Genomic DNA, 14,362 nt, shown 5'->3' on the forward strand with positions numbered 1-14,362 from the left:
GCTACTTCCCTTTCCTGCTGACTGCAGCCCACCATATCATGTGGATCAGTGGAGGGGGTGGCACAGAAGAATTTCTTTATGTCAGGACCAGCTCCATTGCCTTCATGGTCCTTTGATGCCATCAGGGCATTGTAACAGGATTACTATGCTACCTGGGTGAGGGGGTGTTTCTTGTCATGGCACACCCAGAGATACAGCCCCTTCAGAATATGGCTTCTCCCAGATGGAAAAGGCCCTAGTCTCAGGGTGAAAGGGAAAGTATTCTGATACTGGCAGGAGGTGAGCTGCCTTTGTACCCTCTTCCAGTAATAAATAGATGTAGTTCTGTTATTCGCTGAACATGCGCCTCCATCATCGTTCCAGAGACAGCGCCTGGCTGCGCTAACCCACCACTGGCAAACAGAGAGTTCCCATTATAGCACCATAAATGGGCCATAACCAGTGTGGCCAGCCCCAATGGTTCAAGAATTATGAGTAAGCCCCCACTAAAATAGTGAGATTTATTATTATTATTATTATTATTATTAATAATAATAATAATAATAAATTAATAATAATGTGTTCTTTTGATTTACCTTCTGGTTTTTGAGGCTGCAGGAGGCACTCAGCTCATAGTTTCAGGCTCTTCTCTGCAACAATGAGGGATAGAAACTTTCTTTTTCTCTGTTTTAATGAAAGCTCAGATTCTCATGTAATCATTTGCTTCCAGAAGCTGAGGCTTTAAGAAAAAAAATCAACCATTGTGAGACTAGCACTAAAACCACGAGAGTGGGCAATACTCCATAATGCAAGAATTGGGTCTAAGGTTTCCATGGCAGGTTGAATTGTACTCCCGGGGTTATACTCATTATGTGCAGTGTACGCCCCAAGAGCATCTCAATCCCTACAGCTGGGTGTCCTTTCTGTACTGCTGTTCTATCATCCCCTCTGGGAGCCAGGGCCAGTGGCAGAGTAGAAAAGCTGGGGCAGGGGCAGGAAGTTCTACCAGAATGCATAGGTGTGCAAGAAGAATAAGGCTAATTCTCAGCCCATCTGCACTCACCTTCAGATTTACTAAGGCAGCTGTAGCATGAGCTTGTCCCTGAAGAATTGTAGCTATCTAGAAGCTGTCAGCCATCTACCCTTACCCTCCCGCAGTGTGAAAAGCTGCAGAGGGATTGTTACTGTTGCTCTGGGCAACAGAAATTTATGATACATTTTGCATTATAACTTAGCAGCCCTCAAAGGGGAACATGGTGTACTGAGCAGTTGTTTCCCTGATTCCTCATCCTCATCCTAACCGTGTCCCCCCAACTCAGGCTAAATGAAACTGAGATGCCTCTGTGATAGGGTCTGCATTATACTGAAAAAGTCGTTTCTGTTTATCCTCAAATGACCAGATTATCCTGCAAGATTTTCCAGGGATGCCCAGGATTTGACTTCCAATCCCCCTCTACCACTGAGGACAAAAACATGAGCTGCCCCTGCGTGGGTGCCCAGGAAACTATAAAAATAGCTACCTTGTGTGAGGGCAGAGTACCAGCGCAATCCTTGTGCACAGGAACTGTGCTGTCCTTGCTCCTTCCATGGAGCCAGTTGCCCAATGGAGCGGGTAGGTGGTGGGTGAAAGAGGCTGGCAATGGGCCTAATGCCAGCAAAACTCCCTGGTAAAAATTAACGTAAAGGTTTAAGTGAATGTAAGAAGCAAAGACTTGGATGGAGTAGAGACAACATTGGAAGCTGGGGGATGGAGACTGGGAATGGAGGTCCACAAGTCTTTTATTGTTTGAGAACTTTTTTGGGGGGGGGGGGGGTTGGCCAAAAATTGGCAATCCCTAGCAGTGACCACTGTCATAAGTCTTGCTCCAGCTGAGGTTGTGGCTTTAGCAGGGCTTGTGCACAAAGCTCACAGTTCACCTGCTTAAACATCCACATTTTCACTGCTGTCAGGAACCACAGAAACCCAATTTAAGTCAACAACATTGGCATTATTTTGCATTTGCACTAAAAGGGATTCCCCATCACTGTTACAGGATGTTGAAGAAGTGTGTGTTAAAATAAGTGATACTATAAAGTGCTCTTGTTAATATCACACTTCAGAGGAAAATATATTGGGGTGACTTCATTCCTGGTGTAATGCTGTGAATGAAGTGGGAATTATGAGTGAGGGCAAACCTAGGCCCATTGAATGCTGCATCTTTACACACAGATTTTTGTTGTGCCTTAGGAGGAAGGATGAGCTTGTGGTTAAAGACCTGGAGAGGAACTCAGAAGATCTGAGTTAAATTCCTGGCTTTGATGCAAATACCCTGTATGACCCTGGTCAAATCACTCAAATTTTCTGGGTTCTGTTTTCATCTGTAAAATGGGAATAATAATCCTTCCTTTCTCCCAATCTCTGATGTGTCTTGTCTATTTAGATTGTGAGCTCTTCATGGCAGGAACTGTCTCTTACTATTTGTATGTACTGCCTCTAGCACAATAAGGCCCTGATTTCAGTTTTTTCTAACGTGTAATAATAATTAATTTAATTTACAATGTGTATTACATATTAAGTAACATACAAAATACAGTATAGAGAAAAAATCCCAAAGGGAAGCTTCTTGCATTTCACCCTTTGAAACTGCCAGAAAGCAGACTAAGAATTTGCACAACCCTAAATAGGCCTGCCTAGATGGAGTCTTTTGAAAGATAAACAGCAGCATGTGCTTGAAATCTATTTAGCACAGCTTTAATTGTTTTTTCAAAGGAGTAAGAAAAGGACATCTTCCTTGGAGCAAATTCTGAAGTACAGTCAGGAAGATTTTGAGTGGAGAGCAGTTTTGAAGATAATCAGGTGCCATTTCAATGGTTGTAGAATCTGTTGCAAGTAACAAATAAAGCCCTTCTCTGGCAGGCTTGGCAGTACAATAGTAGTTGAGTCAATTACAATACCTGCTTTATATACTCCAGCACAATGAAATTCAGAATCCTCATTAAGATTTATATGCACTCTAGTTTCCAAATACAAACAACTGTACAGTACACTGGATCAGGAGAACAAGTTGATGTTCATAGTAAACATTTTTAGTGTGATTGAGAAAAAGGAAATGGGGGGAGGGAGGGAGGAAGAAACCTTGTAACCCAACAATCTCTGATTGAGTAGTAACATTTCAAAAGGGAGCTCTCTGTAATTGATGCATAATCCCTTGGACTTAATATAATGGAAATTATTTGGGTCATCACAGCTGGTTTCATCACTATGAGGAAACAAAAACAAAACCAACGAACCACAAAACAACCAGCTCTTGAATGTGCAAGCTATCTGCTCTCTCTGTGTGGCATCTCCGTGTTTCTATCCAAGGGTAATTAGCTCGATTGCATCCATTTTCGGTGTGCACTGTTTTTAACACTGCAGCTACAATTCTCTCCCCCCCCCCTTATTTTATACCACGATCTACGTGGGGAAAAAAAGTCTCCTTCTTTCAAACCTCCCACACCCAGGAAATACATGCGCCAGGCTTTCATTTCTTTGTGGCTGGTGGGTTTGTTTCTCCCCCACCCCTTCCTAAGAAAGAAAAGACAGTCAAGACAGATGAAGACTTCATCACCATGATCATCACCAGGACAGCTGGGGAGAGAGCCACCAGGGGAAGAGAGGGGGAAGTCTCCCAGCAAGTCTGCGTCATTCTGGGATACAGGGTTTCAAAGAAGTGAAAGTATTTGTCACCAGCAGGCAACAAGGTATAATAATGCCCCAAAAGGGAATGGGGGGTGTGTTTTTAGATGGGGGTGGAAGTGCTGGGGGAAAGGGCGGTGTCCTCAAACAGCCTATTCTTGGTAATTAATGGGCTTCTTGCTAAAGTGACATTTTCTCTCGCCAATTAGTGGCTGTGCCCCTCCCCTCCCCAGTATAAAATTAACACTTGGCAGGGAAGCGAGGCTTTAACCTTTTCCCACCCACCCCCGAGCCGTGGGGTGAAGGGACGAAAGGGAGGGAGGAGACCCTCCCTACCCACCCCCGGTTTCTGCCTCGTAGTTGCCACGTTCGATCCTCCCTCTCCTCTGGCGCTTGCAATGGAGCTGGGCAAACAACCAGGCGAACCGCAGCGCCCGGCTCCATGTGATCGAGCCGAAGCCCCTCTTGCGAGGGACTAGCGGGGGGGCGGGACGAAGGGAGGAGCGGGGCGGGGGGGGGGGAAGGGAGCCTGTTGCCCCCTCGCGAGTTAGCGGCTCGGGCAGCCTCGCCCAGCCGCCTGGATGTGCAGAGCGCCCGGCGACGCGGCAGCCGCGAGATGTAGCGTGGCCGGGAAACCAGCGGCGCGAGCAAGCAGGGTCCCCCCCGCGCTCGTTCCTCCGAGCGTGCCTGTGCCCGCCCGGGCGCTCTGGGGCGGGCCGCCCGCTCCCCCGCCGGCGGCCGGGGTCTCCCCTCCGGGCCAGGCGCTGAGTGACGGGGCACGCGGCCAGGCTTGAAGAATGGCATGCAAAGATGGTCTCTGCCAAGGAGCTAGTGATCGCGATGTCCTCGGGTCTCTGCATCACCCTCCTGCACTTCCTGTGCCTGGCGACCTGGTGAGTCCCCCCGAGCCAGCGGCTCCAGGCCACCTGCCCGTTGATTGATCCCCGGCGCGCTGGCTTTGGACCGTGCGTCTGCCCGGGGCAGGGGACGGAGGAAGGGGGGGGGGGGGAGGTTTGAAGAAAACCCATCCTGACCCCTGGCTGATCCAACCCCCCGAAGTTCGTATCTACAATGATAATGGCTTGTCTGTTCCCCTGGCAGCGTCACCGAGCCCCCGGGGCAGATCAAAAAGGAGGAGAAATTATGGCCGGAGAATTTTACAAGCATCCTGAACAGTCTCCTGGATGGTTATGACAACAGGCTGCGTCCTGGATTTGGGGGTATGGTTACTGTGCACGGTCCCTCCTGTCTGTCAGTCTGCCTGTGTGTCTGTCTGTGGGGAGAACTAGGTAGGCTTTGTGCGTTTAAAAAACAAACCAAAGTAATGATCCTGATTTTGTTATTGACGAAAGATAATGTGAAAATACCCCTCCTGCTCCCCCCTCCCAAAAAGACTGTCCCTCAGAGTCTGAGGAGAAGCTAAATCAGTGGGAGTGAGGAGAGCAAAAAGCTGGATCTACTTAGATCCTGCCAAATCCTGCTGATTTTTTGATCCCCAGAGTGTGCCATCAAAATAAAGAGCAAGTCTAGCTGCTCCTACTGCAGCAAAAGAATCTGGACTCTGGAGCAGAAGTGCCATAGATCCCCAAGTCCAGTATGTGGGTCCTGACACATGTAGGCAGTAATAGCCCAAATTCCACTACATAGAACCAGTTTAGCTATAGTGAGTGTGCCAAAAATATCAGCATAACAATGCAAAGACTCAGATCCGTCGCCTGAACACTGCTGGATCCTGCTAATTTTTAGCCCCCGTCTCCCAAGTTCCACTGTTTAACACAGAATGGGTTTAGCTGCTCCTACTACTCTAACAATATTTTGAGCCCACCATATATTGGCATAATGGGGCTTCAAAAATATGTATCTGACACCTGGATCCAGATGGATTTTTGGCAGTTTTTGGCCCCAAGATCCTATATGTACAATCTAAACAGAAACCAGCATAGCTACTCCTACTTCACTGACAAATCTGGACCCTCATGCATCTTCTCCAATAGTACTAGAGGAAAATACAAATTGGGTATCGGACCCTGTCAATTTTTAACTGAAATGCCTCAATTTTTGCCTTTTCTTTAGAACAATATTTAGCTGGCTCGAGGTGCTGAATCTTGGTTTTTGTGGCACTATTGGGGTGCCAGGGTTTTTTTCTGGTGCTACAGGCAAAGCTAGACAGTATGTTCTCTCTTTTGATGGTATAATTTGGGAGCTAGGGATCAAAACCCATAAAGATCCAGATAAATCCAGCTTTTACTTTTTCCTGGAATTAGGGTATTAAAATATAGGCTTGGGAAAAAGAAAAGTGACACAGCATCTCTGGTGATGCACCAGGCTGACCAAGACAGTTATGGGGCTTCTACCTATCAGGTTTGAATGAGGGCTTTATGCAGGCTTGTTCTGTGAAATACTTTGCTCCTGCCCTGACATACCTTCTTCATACATTTGATACATCAACATCAAGCTAAAACACTCCATGCACATACCAAATAGTATGTACGCATGCATGTCTTTACCATACAAGAAAAACACACAGAGCACCATTAATCAATTTTTGTTTATTTTAGATGTTTTTTACCTTGTGGAGTGGGCTTTCTATAAGCTAGGCTTAGGACATTAGGTGTAAATAAAGTTAATCTTGTTAAAGCATGGGTGAAGATAATTTACGCAGATGGTCTTTTGCAGTTTGACTCTCCTAAAGACAGATTACTCTTCTGCAGGTTTCTTTCAGAGGGATGTGCTGTGAACAAGACTTCGTTATTCTGTTTTGAACACACAGTTATTAAGCATGTAAAAATATACTTTAAGCAAAGTATTAGAATGCTGAATCTGTAACCAATATACAGTTCATGGAAATTTTATATTTGCAGCCTATTGTGTAAATACAGAATAATTAAAAACATGTTATTGGCTTTTTAAAAATTCTAACAGGAAGCAAAAGAGAATTCTGTCCTCCTTTTCACCTCCCAACTACAAATGTAAATAAATAGTTTAGGGTTTGCAGGTGAAAATAAAACCCAGAGTTCAGGTTGAAAAATGTATTTTTGGTGAATATTTTAAAGTATGGGGACTAGATGGCTTGTTTCTTCTAGTAGCTAACTTTAAAACTCAAAGGTGAGTGGTTTTAATGTTATAAAGCTTATAAGTAATACATGAAAAATACTTTAATTTTTTAAGAAGGTGTCTTTAGTTGCAAAAGTTACCTTTACCTGAACTGGCAAGAGTCGCTTTTAGCATAAAGTAATGCATATAAATGTAGAGGTTTGATTCTTTGGCAGAACTCAGAGTAATAGCAGATGATTAATCATTAAAATATTTACTTCCTCAATCATGTTTTTCCTTGTATTCTGGTCTTTGCTGATAAATATTTATGCTAAATGTGATTCACATCTTAAAAGTGGGTCATTCACCAATGAATGCGTAGTAAACAAGTGTCACAGAGGACATCAGTATTCACAGGGAAAAAGTACAATATGTTTCAGTAATGTCAAAGTTATGTCACATGCTGACAAACAGCATAATAGTCAATGCTGAAGCTTATTCACCGTCCATAGCTCTTGCAGCTCCAAACAAGGCCCAAGAACTTATTTCCCAGGCATTATGACAACTTTAATTTTATACACCCAAACTCAATGGAGTTATTTCTAATCTCACTTAAACTAGTGAGAATCAGAATCAGACCCAGGAAGCTAGCCATAGTTTTTGAAATTTTCTGGCATATGCCAGCTTTGCCACAATAACAATTTATGAGAAATTCTGCATATAGAGGCAAAATGGAAAGAGATAATTTTTTTGGATGATTTCCTAAAAATGGGTTAGCTCCAGCTCCTATAAAACTGAATGGAAAATACTTTAATAGGAATTGGATCAAGCCTAATATGGATCCAAACACTGCCAACAACTGTGCTAGTTAATGCTAGTTTTGAGAAACAGGAGAGGCTGAATGAGCATAGAGACAAACTGCCATCTTACATTTGGAAGTCGTCCTACAAGTATGGGATTGAACCTCATGTAAAACTGGGGGTGGGAAAGTGATTACCCATTCTGTATCCGTTCAGTGGATAAATGGAGGAATCGGGTCTCCCATGCAAGTCAGGCTGGTGCCAGTCATTAACGATCAACTAACTTAATAAAACAAATACAAAACCAAAAACATATGCCTGGCTAGTGTGCATTGTGAGTTTGGCAGTTTTTGTACACAAAAATAGACATTTTCATTAAAAAGGCCATGATATCTATGAAATGGTTTCTAAATTTTAGATGGCTGTTTTCAGAATAGTAGTGAATTTACAGATTTTGGGGGAGGGGAATAAGCTGATGAATAGCAACATAAAAACTAAATCGATAGCATGGCTTTAATTTTCCCAAAAATTAAAAGGGCAATTTTGTAGAAGAAAGTTGTGAACTATAATAAGGAAGATTTCTAGTGTACAGCTGTTTTGACGATAATCAGGTGCTGTTTCAGGAGTGGGAAAATATGTAGAGACTAATGAATAAAATATTGCTCTGTAAGGTGTGGAAGTACACAGTAGTAGAACTCAAGTCAATTTCACTATCTGCAATATATATATATTCCATTACATTGCATTCAGTATTCTCACTAGAATTTACAATGCACCCTGCTTTCCAAATCACTGGATCAGAAGAACATGGAGCTCACAGTAAATACCTGCGATGTGGTTATGAAAAGAAAGTTATGATTTTGTATAAATAGTCCTCATCTGTTGCAAAATTGCAAAAATATTACCAAAAATGGTAACCTGCCACACAATTTTCAGAGGCAACAATCAGATGGAGCACCAGTTCTAGCCACAATGTGAATTCACGGCTTGTGTGTTTCCTTTATTTTATCATAATAGAAAAGGAAGAAAAATCTTTTATAAACAACTATAAAACCTGTGTTTTCTCTGAAAATTGAGCTTGTTCACATTTTACTGGTGATCTTGTACTAAATTAAGTAATATAATTGAAAGTGATTTTTAATTGATGTTATTTACTTGAGTAAATACAGTGCTTGATTCTGTCTCATGCGTACTGATTTAATGCAACTCCATGGACTTTAATGGAATTACTCATGATTTACACCAGTGCAAGTGATATCCCAATCAGGGTCATACTTTCATATTTATAACACATGCTTTTTGGTGTTTGTTTTCTTAATGGACTGTAGGGTCCCTTAGAACTTGCGTGGTTTATCAGGTAAACACAGTAAGCCTGCTCCTGGTCCTATTGAACTACGAAGAATTCTGGCTGTTGCATTTAGCGTGAACAGGATCAGCACAAGTATGTATTTTTGTACATTTGCTGATTTTGAAAGCCTGTACCACTGAGAAAATAAACTCAAATGGCTCTTTCTTTCTGTATAACACTTGATCTTTGACATAACCCCTACGGTAAGTTAATGGGAGTTGTGTGCACAGATATAGTCAAGTAGGTATTATGACTCTAAGGAGTTGATTGTGCCTTGAAGGCACACAGCCCAGCACAAGTGGTAGTGCAGAGCTGGAAGTCCCGGTGGCAACCTATGGAATGGCAATAATTCCTGGAGCATGGGGGAGTCTACTCGATACCCCACCCTCTTTGAGGTTGCAGCATGTGCTCCCTTCCCACATTAAGCCAGATCCACTGGCTCTTTAGGAGGTGGATGGGGGCCATGATTGCTTTTCCCATTCACTTTGGGGAGGCTAGTGCGGATAGAGTTGTTCACATGGAGCAGTAAATGAGTTTAGGGCACGGAAATGCACTGCCATTATATCCAGTCTCAGTGAGGACATGCAAAGGGGGGAGAAGTTTCCTGGAAAGCTTAAATCCCCACCTGCAGTATGCACCCAGGTAGGATTGGCACAGCTGAGCTCTGCACTCAGACACTTTTAACCATGGGGATCTGATTGAGAGACACAGAATAATGAATGGCATGGAGAAGGGAAATGGGGCCCTCCTGTTTACATACTCTCATAATGCAAGAGCAAAGGCACATTCAATGAAGCTGAAAGGCAGCAAATTCAAAATGAATGAAAGGAAATCTTTCTACTGCAATCTGCAACTAGCCTGTGGAAGCTATTGTGACCAGATAACATAGTCTGATTCTATAAGCTACCTGGGTTGGAACGGACCTCAGGAGGTCATCTAGTCCAACCCCCGCTCAAAGCAGAACCAACCCCCAACTAAATCATCCCAGCCAGGGCTTTGTCAAGCCTGACCTTAAAAACCTCTAAGGAAGGAGATTCCATCACCTCCCTAGGTAACCCATTCCAGTGCTTCACCACCCTCCTAGTGAAAAAGTTTTTCCTAATATCCAAACTAACCCCCCCCCCCCGCAACTTGACACCATTACTCCTTGTTCTGTCATCTGCTACCACTGAGAACAGTCTAGATCCATCCTCTTTGGAACCCCCTTTCAGGTTATTGAAAACAGCTATCAAATTCACCCTCGTTCTTCTCTTCTGCAGACTAAATAATCCCAGTCCCCTCAGCCTCTCCTCATAAATCATGTGCTCCAGCCCCCTAATAATTTTTGTTGACCTCTGCTGGATTAAGCTCATCTTGGTAGGATTCAGAAAAATAAGACCTTTTTATTAGGATAATGAGAATATGCTCAGAGACAGAGGATCTAATTAAAACATGAAAATGGATATAATGGATGCATCAGGGCATAAGACAACCACTGACTGGAGTTAGGAAGAAACTGTGGGCAAGCTGTCCATTACAGATAGTGGTGGGGTTTGTTTGTTTTTTTTGTGAACCTTCCTCTGAAGCATCTGGTACTAGAGAAAGCTAGAGACAGGATACTGGCCTTGATGGACCACTGGTCTGACCTGGTGGGGAAAGTCATATATTCTTACCAAGTAAACTTTTGATCTGCTAGACATTGTAGGAATTTCATGGTTCATATAAATGACAACCAAGTTTAGGCAGGATAGACTTAGGCAGCCTGTGTTTAATCACATATTATGCAATCTTTAGCTGCTGTTGAAAATTGACTCTGACTAAACCTTAATGGTTTTGCTTTCAGCTGTCACCGGACTACACTGGTAATTCAGTCTCAGTCTATGGATTATTGATTCAGGGATTATGCCAACACTTATGCCACATAGAGACATTGACTGCCACTGTTTCAAAGTGAGGATTTCTGACTTTAAGGAGAGTTGCATCACTAAAAGTATTATACCTCCCTTTGTAAATTCGTGGTGAAGCTGTGTAATTAACCTCTCTGTGAATTTATCCTGTAAAAAAAGCATGGGATCCAGTCTGGACATGATTAATATTTTTCCTTAAAAATCACTGCTATTTCATGGACTAATGAAATACACGTTAGGTTTAAAAACAAATTTTGTTAAAAATTATTGATGTGATTAATTCCACCCCCCCTTTAATTTAATGTGTGGTTCTAGTCTAAAAATTAATTATGCAAAAGTAGCCTCTTTTTTTGTTCAACAGATCCATTCCTGTGTGTATTTGCATACATGACTAGCAAAACTATGTATTTGGGTTTTTTTGCCCTGTTAGCCCTGACAGAGCTGATGCAGCTAAGAGGCAATATGATGGATTCTACTCCTTTCTGTTCATAATCTACAGGATTGCTTACTAATTTCTAATGAGCTACACCTGTGTAAACTCACTGAAGAAAATGGGTTTACACAGGTGTCACTGAGAACATAATCTGAATGCATGGGGGCTGTACAGGTTCACTCAGGGCATTATTTGGTCTGCACGGTCTTTATTACTAGTGATAATGTCTGAAAATGAAACAACCAGCTTGACTGTCAGAATCTAGACTGAGTTTGACAAGCTGGCAGTTAGAGAAATGTGCTCTCTTCCCTTCCCCCCCCCCCGCCCCAAATCCCCTGTACCTTGTTTATATTTGTAAACCGTGCCTACTTAATCTGGAAATAATTGAGAGACAGTAAACATGGATTCCCATAATGCCACTTTACACAGTCACTTCACAGTTGTACTGCACTTGAATGATAGACATAAGCATTTTTTCTCAGCTTTTAATTGATTAATAACTTCTGAGGCTCAGGAGGATTTGCCTGTTTCCCCTGCAGAGCCCATATCGGTGAAAGTGTGCATGGATTCTTTGTGGAGCTGAACAGCTCCACTCCAAGCATTACTCAGAAGGGTTGTTACAAAGGTCCTTCCACCCATCCTCAGGGCACACTCTACCTGCTCAGTGCTCAGCATCTGAGCTTCTCTTCTAGAGAGTTTGCACTCCCTACCAGTCCAGAGAGACCAATACATCATTTGTTAATGGTTTAAGGCCTACTTCTGAAAATCCTTAGAGCTCCTATTGTGAGCAAGAAATACTTGAGTGAAGGAGGGCTTGTGGGGTAAGGCCTTTAATTTAGACTTGACATCCAGTAAGCCAGAAAATAACCACAAGCTACACTGGAAAAACAGAGAGGTAATTTAGTCTGTTTCTAGAGGATAGAAAAATATTTACAATTATGAGCCTCTATTAAAAATTCATACATAGCTTCAAGGTTACATCATATGGCCTAATGTACTTATTAAAAATCATCAGTGGGCTACCACTGGGAACTGTGCCATGAAGCTGATTGGTTTTCCAGGCAATTGTCCAGTCCTCCTCAGATGGTTAGATTGGATGAGTCAGGGGATTATTCCAAGGATATAGGACTGTTTACCTGTAGTTGGCTGTTTTGAATATAACCCAGGCTGGTTGTGACAGAAGTCATTACCATCTGTCTGCTGTTCAGTGATCTATGTAAAATTAGCTGGTGATATTTGTCCAGTTCTCAGTAGACAGGTGCCTACATCATGAAATTGGCACCAGTACCACCCTTGTTGGCAGTTTCAGCAGAGAGACTAAGAGTTGAACAGGCAAAGAGACTGAGCAGTCTCCTTATTCCTAGAGAGGGTCAGGGATCAGGCACATGGGTAGGTGAAGGGGCACTGGTATTTGAGAATTGATTATGCCTATGCGGTGTCTCTCTATCTGTCTGTCTGAATAGGCTGTGGGGGGTACATTGCCCAGTACTATCTATCTTGCACCTTCCATGACCACTAAACATTCACTTTAAAAAATATCCTACTCAGTTACCATGACTTCACAATTTAAAACCAAAATTGTGGCCCCGTTCAGGTTTCCTTCTGCTATTCTTGTCGATTGCTCGTTTGGTTTTATTTGAACTGTATTGGTTGATGGCTTTCCAATCCCAAATGTATGTTGTTTTCCTCTATTGTCTAGCCAGAAGGTACCTAAAAAGAGAGAGTACCAAATCATCCACAAACAGCTTTTGCTGTACCAGATGACTTTAGCCATACCTTTGGGGACAGTCCTAAAACAGATTATGTACCCCAGTGCCCAAGGGACTGTTCTCCCAATAATGGTAATAACAATGCTTAGCACCTAAATTGCACTTCACACACAGAAGGCTCTGCGCAAACTTTAACCCCTAATTAATTTCCTAATTCTTCTGTTCGAAATTTCTCTAATGGTGAAATTTGCCAAGGTCCATACAAGGCTTTCTGCATCATGTAACCTCCACATTGTTCCTGCAGTCACCCTAGAGTTGTCTACTGAGGATAGGCCAAGGGTGGCACAGGGGAGGAGATAATGGATTAAAACTTACAAGGCTCCAGTAGCCCAGAACCTCTTCATAGGAGGCATTGGGAAGCCTGTAGTTACAATTCAGTCCATAGGCTGGAATAGCAACCACGGGAACCCTAAGCTATTATCCTGTGGCCTGCCCATAGTTTTAGGGGCTGGAATCTGTTTCTTTCAGTAATTCATTAACTTCCCTGCACACACCCAATTAATTCTAGCTTTTTGCTTGAGTTGATTTTAATCCTGCATGAGGAGATCTAGAAGCATGTTATCTTGCAGGCCGTGATTCAGGCTTGACAGTGCCCATAGTGGTGTGTAGGACTCCCCTACTTCTTAGTGGATTTAAAAAAATACTAACCACCAGTGTATTGTAAATAGTTCCTTACTGTTTCTGAGGATTTGTTGATGTGCAGAAACATTCACATGGTCCAGTGATGAGCAATTTTTACTGATCAAATCCAGTGTTAATAGGCTTCTGTACAATCCTTTGCTTAAGGTAATTTAATATATAAATGTCCACTCTATCAATAACAGCAGGTTAGGGTTTTGTAGCAAGTCATTCTGATTACATAGTTGTTAATCTCAAGATAAGTGGTACAGTGCTTTCATGCCGGAGTGTCATTTAGTCTCAAGTCAGTTACCTGCTCCTACTACACACTTCCAAACCACCAAACAGTTTAGCATGATTGGTAGCCTGTGGCCAGAGAATAGGAAAAGCAGAGTGTTGCCGGTCAGGATGAGTGGTAGAACTCTAGGTGAAAGTTTGAACATTGCTTGCATTCTTTATGTCTAGTTCTGTAAACTACTGTCATTAATATTTCAATTTTTACTTTTGTAAGCATGACATTTCCCTAAAAACATTTAAAATTAAATGATTTTATTTACAGTGACATGATTTCTGGGTTGTAATACCTTAAAATGTAAGGAATTAATTTCAGTATCTCACTGATATTAGATGAGACAACACAACTGAAGTCAGTGAGCAGTCCCTTAATTTTAGGGGTGTGTGTGTGTGAGAGAGAGAGTTAGAGAGAGATCTTCTCTGGGAGCTCCTATTTCCTTCTTTATTCTCCATTAAAGGTCCCATTACATGGTGTGAATGTGTCTGTGTCAGGAGCTCATTAAACCTATTCCAAGAGTTGACTAGAAGTAGTTGCTAGAAAGTC

At 42.5% G+C, this 14,362-nt stretch overlaps 1 protein-coding gene across 5 annotated transcripts in view; it reads left to right on the top strand.

The window, feature by feature from the left end:
- Positions 1-3,483: 3,483 nt before the first annotated feature.
- GABRA2 (gamma-aminobutyric acid type A receptor subunit alpha2) overlaps positions 3,484-14,362 on the top strand; it is a 349,612-nt gene continuing 338,733 nt past the window's right edge. Inside the window, exons 1-2 of one of the 5 annotated variants that reach the window (XM_074951469.1) lie at positions 3,484-3,702; positions 4,739-4,926. In XM_074951469.1, coding sequence (XP_074807570.1) covers positions 4,860-4,926 — 67 coding nt within the window. In that variant the 5' untranslated portion in view covers positions 3,484-3,702; positions 4,739-4,859. Of the gene's footprint in view, positions 3,703-4,297; positions 4,531-4,738; positions 4,927-14,362 lie in introns of those variants that run through there. The other 4 variants (XM_074951470.1, XM_074951472.1, XM_074951467.1 and 1 more) reach the window with 4 other exon arrangements.

This window comes from Natator depressus, chromosome 4 (assembly GCF_965152275.1).
Source record: "Natator depressus isolate rNatDep1 chromosome 4, rNatDep2.hap1, whole genome shotgun sequence".
NCBI lineage: Eukaryota > Metazoa > Chordata > Testudines > Cheloniidae > Natator > Natator depressus.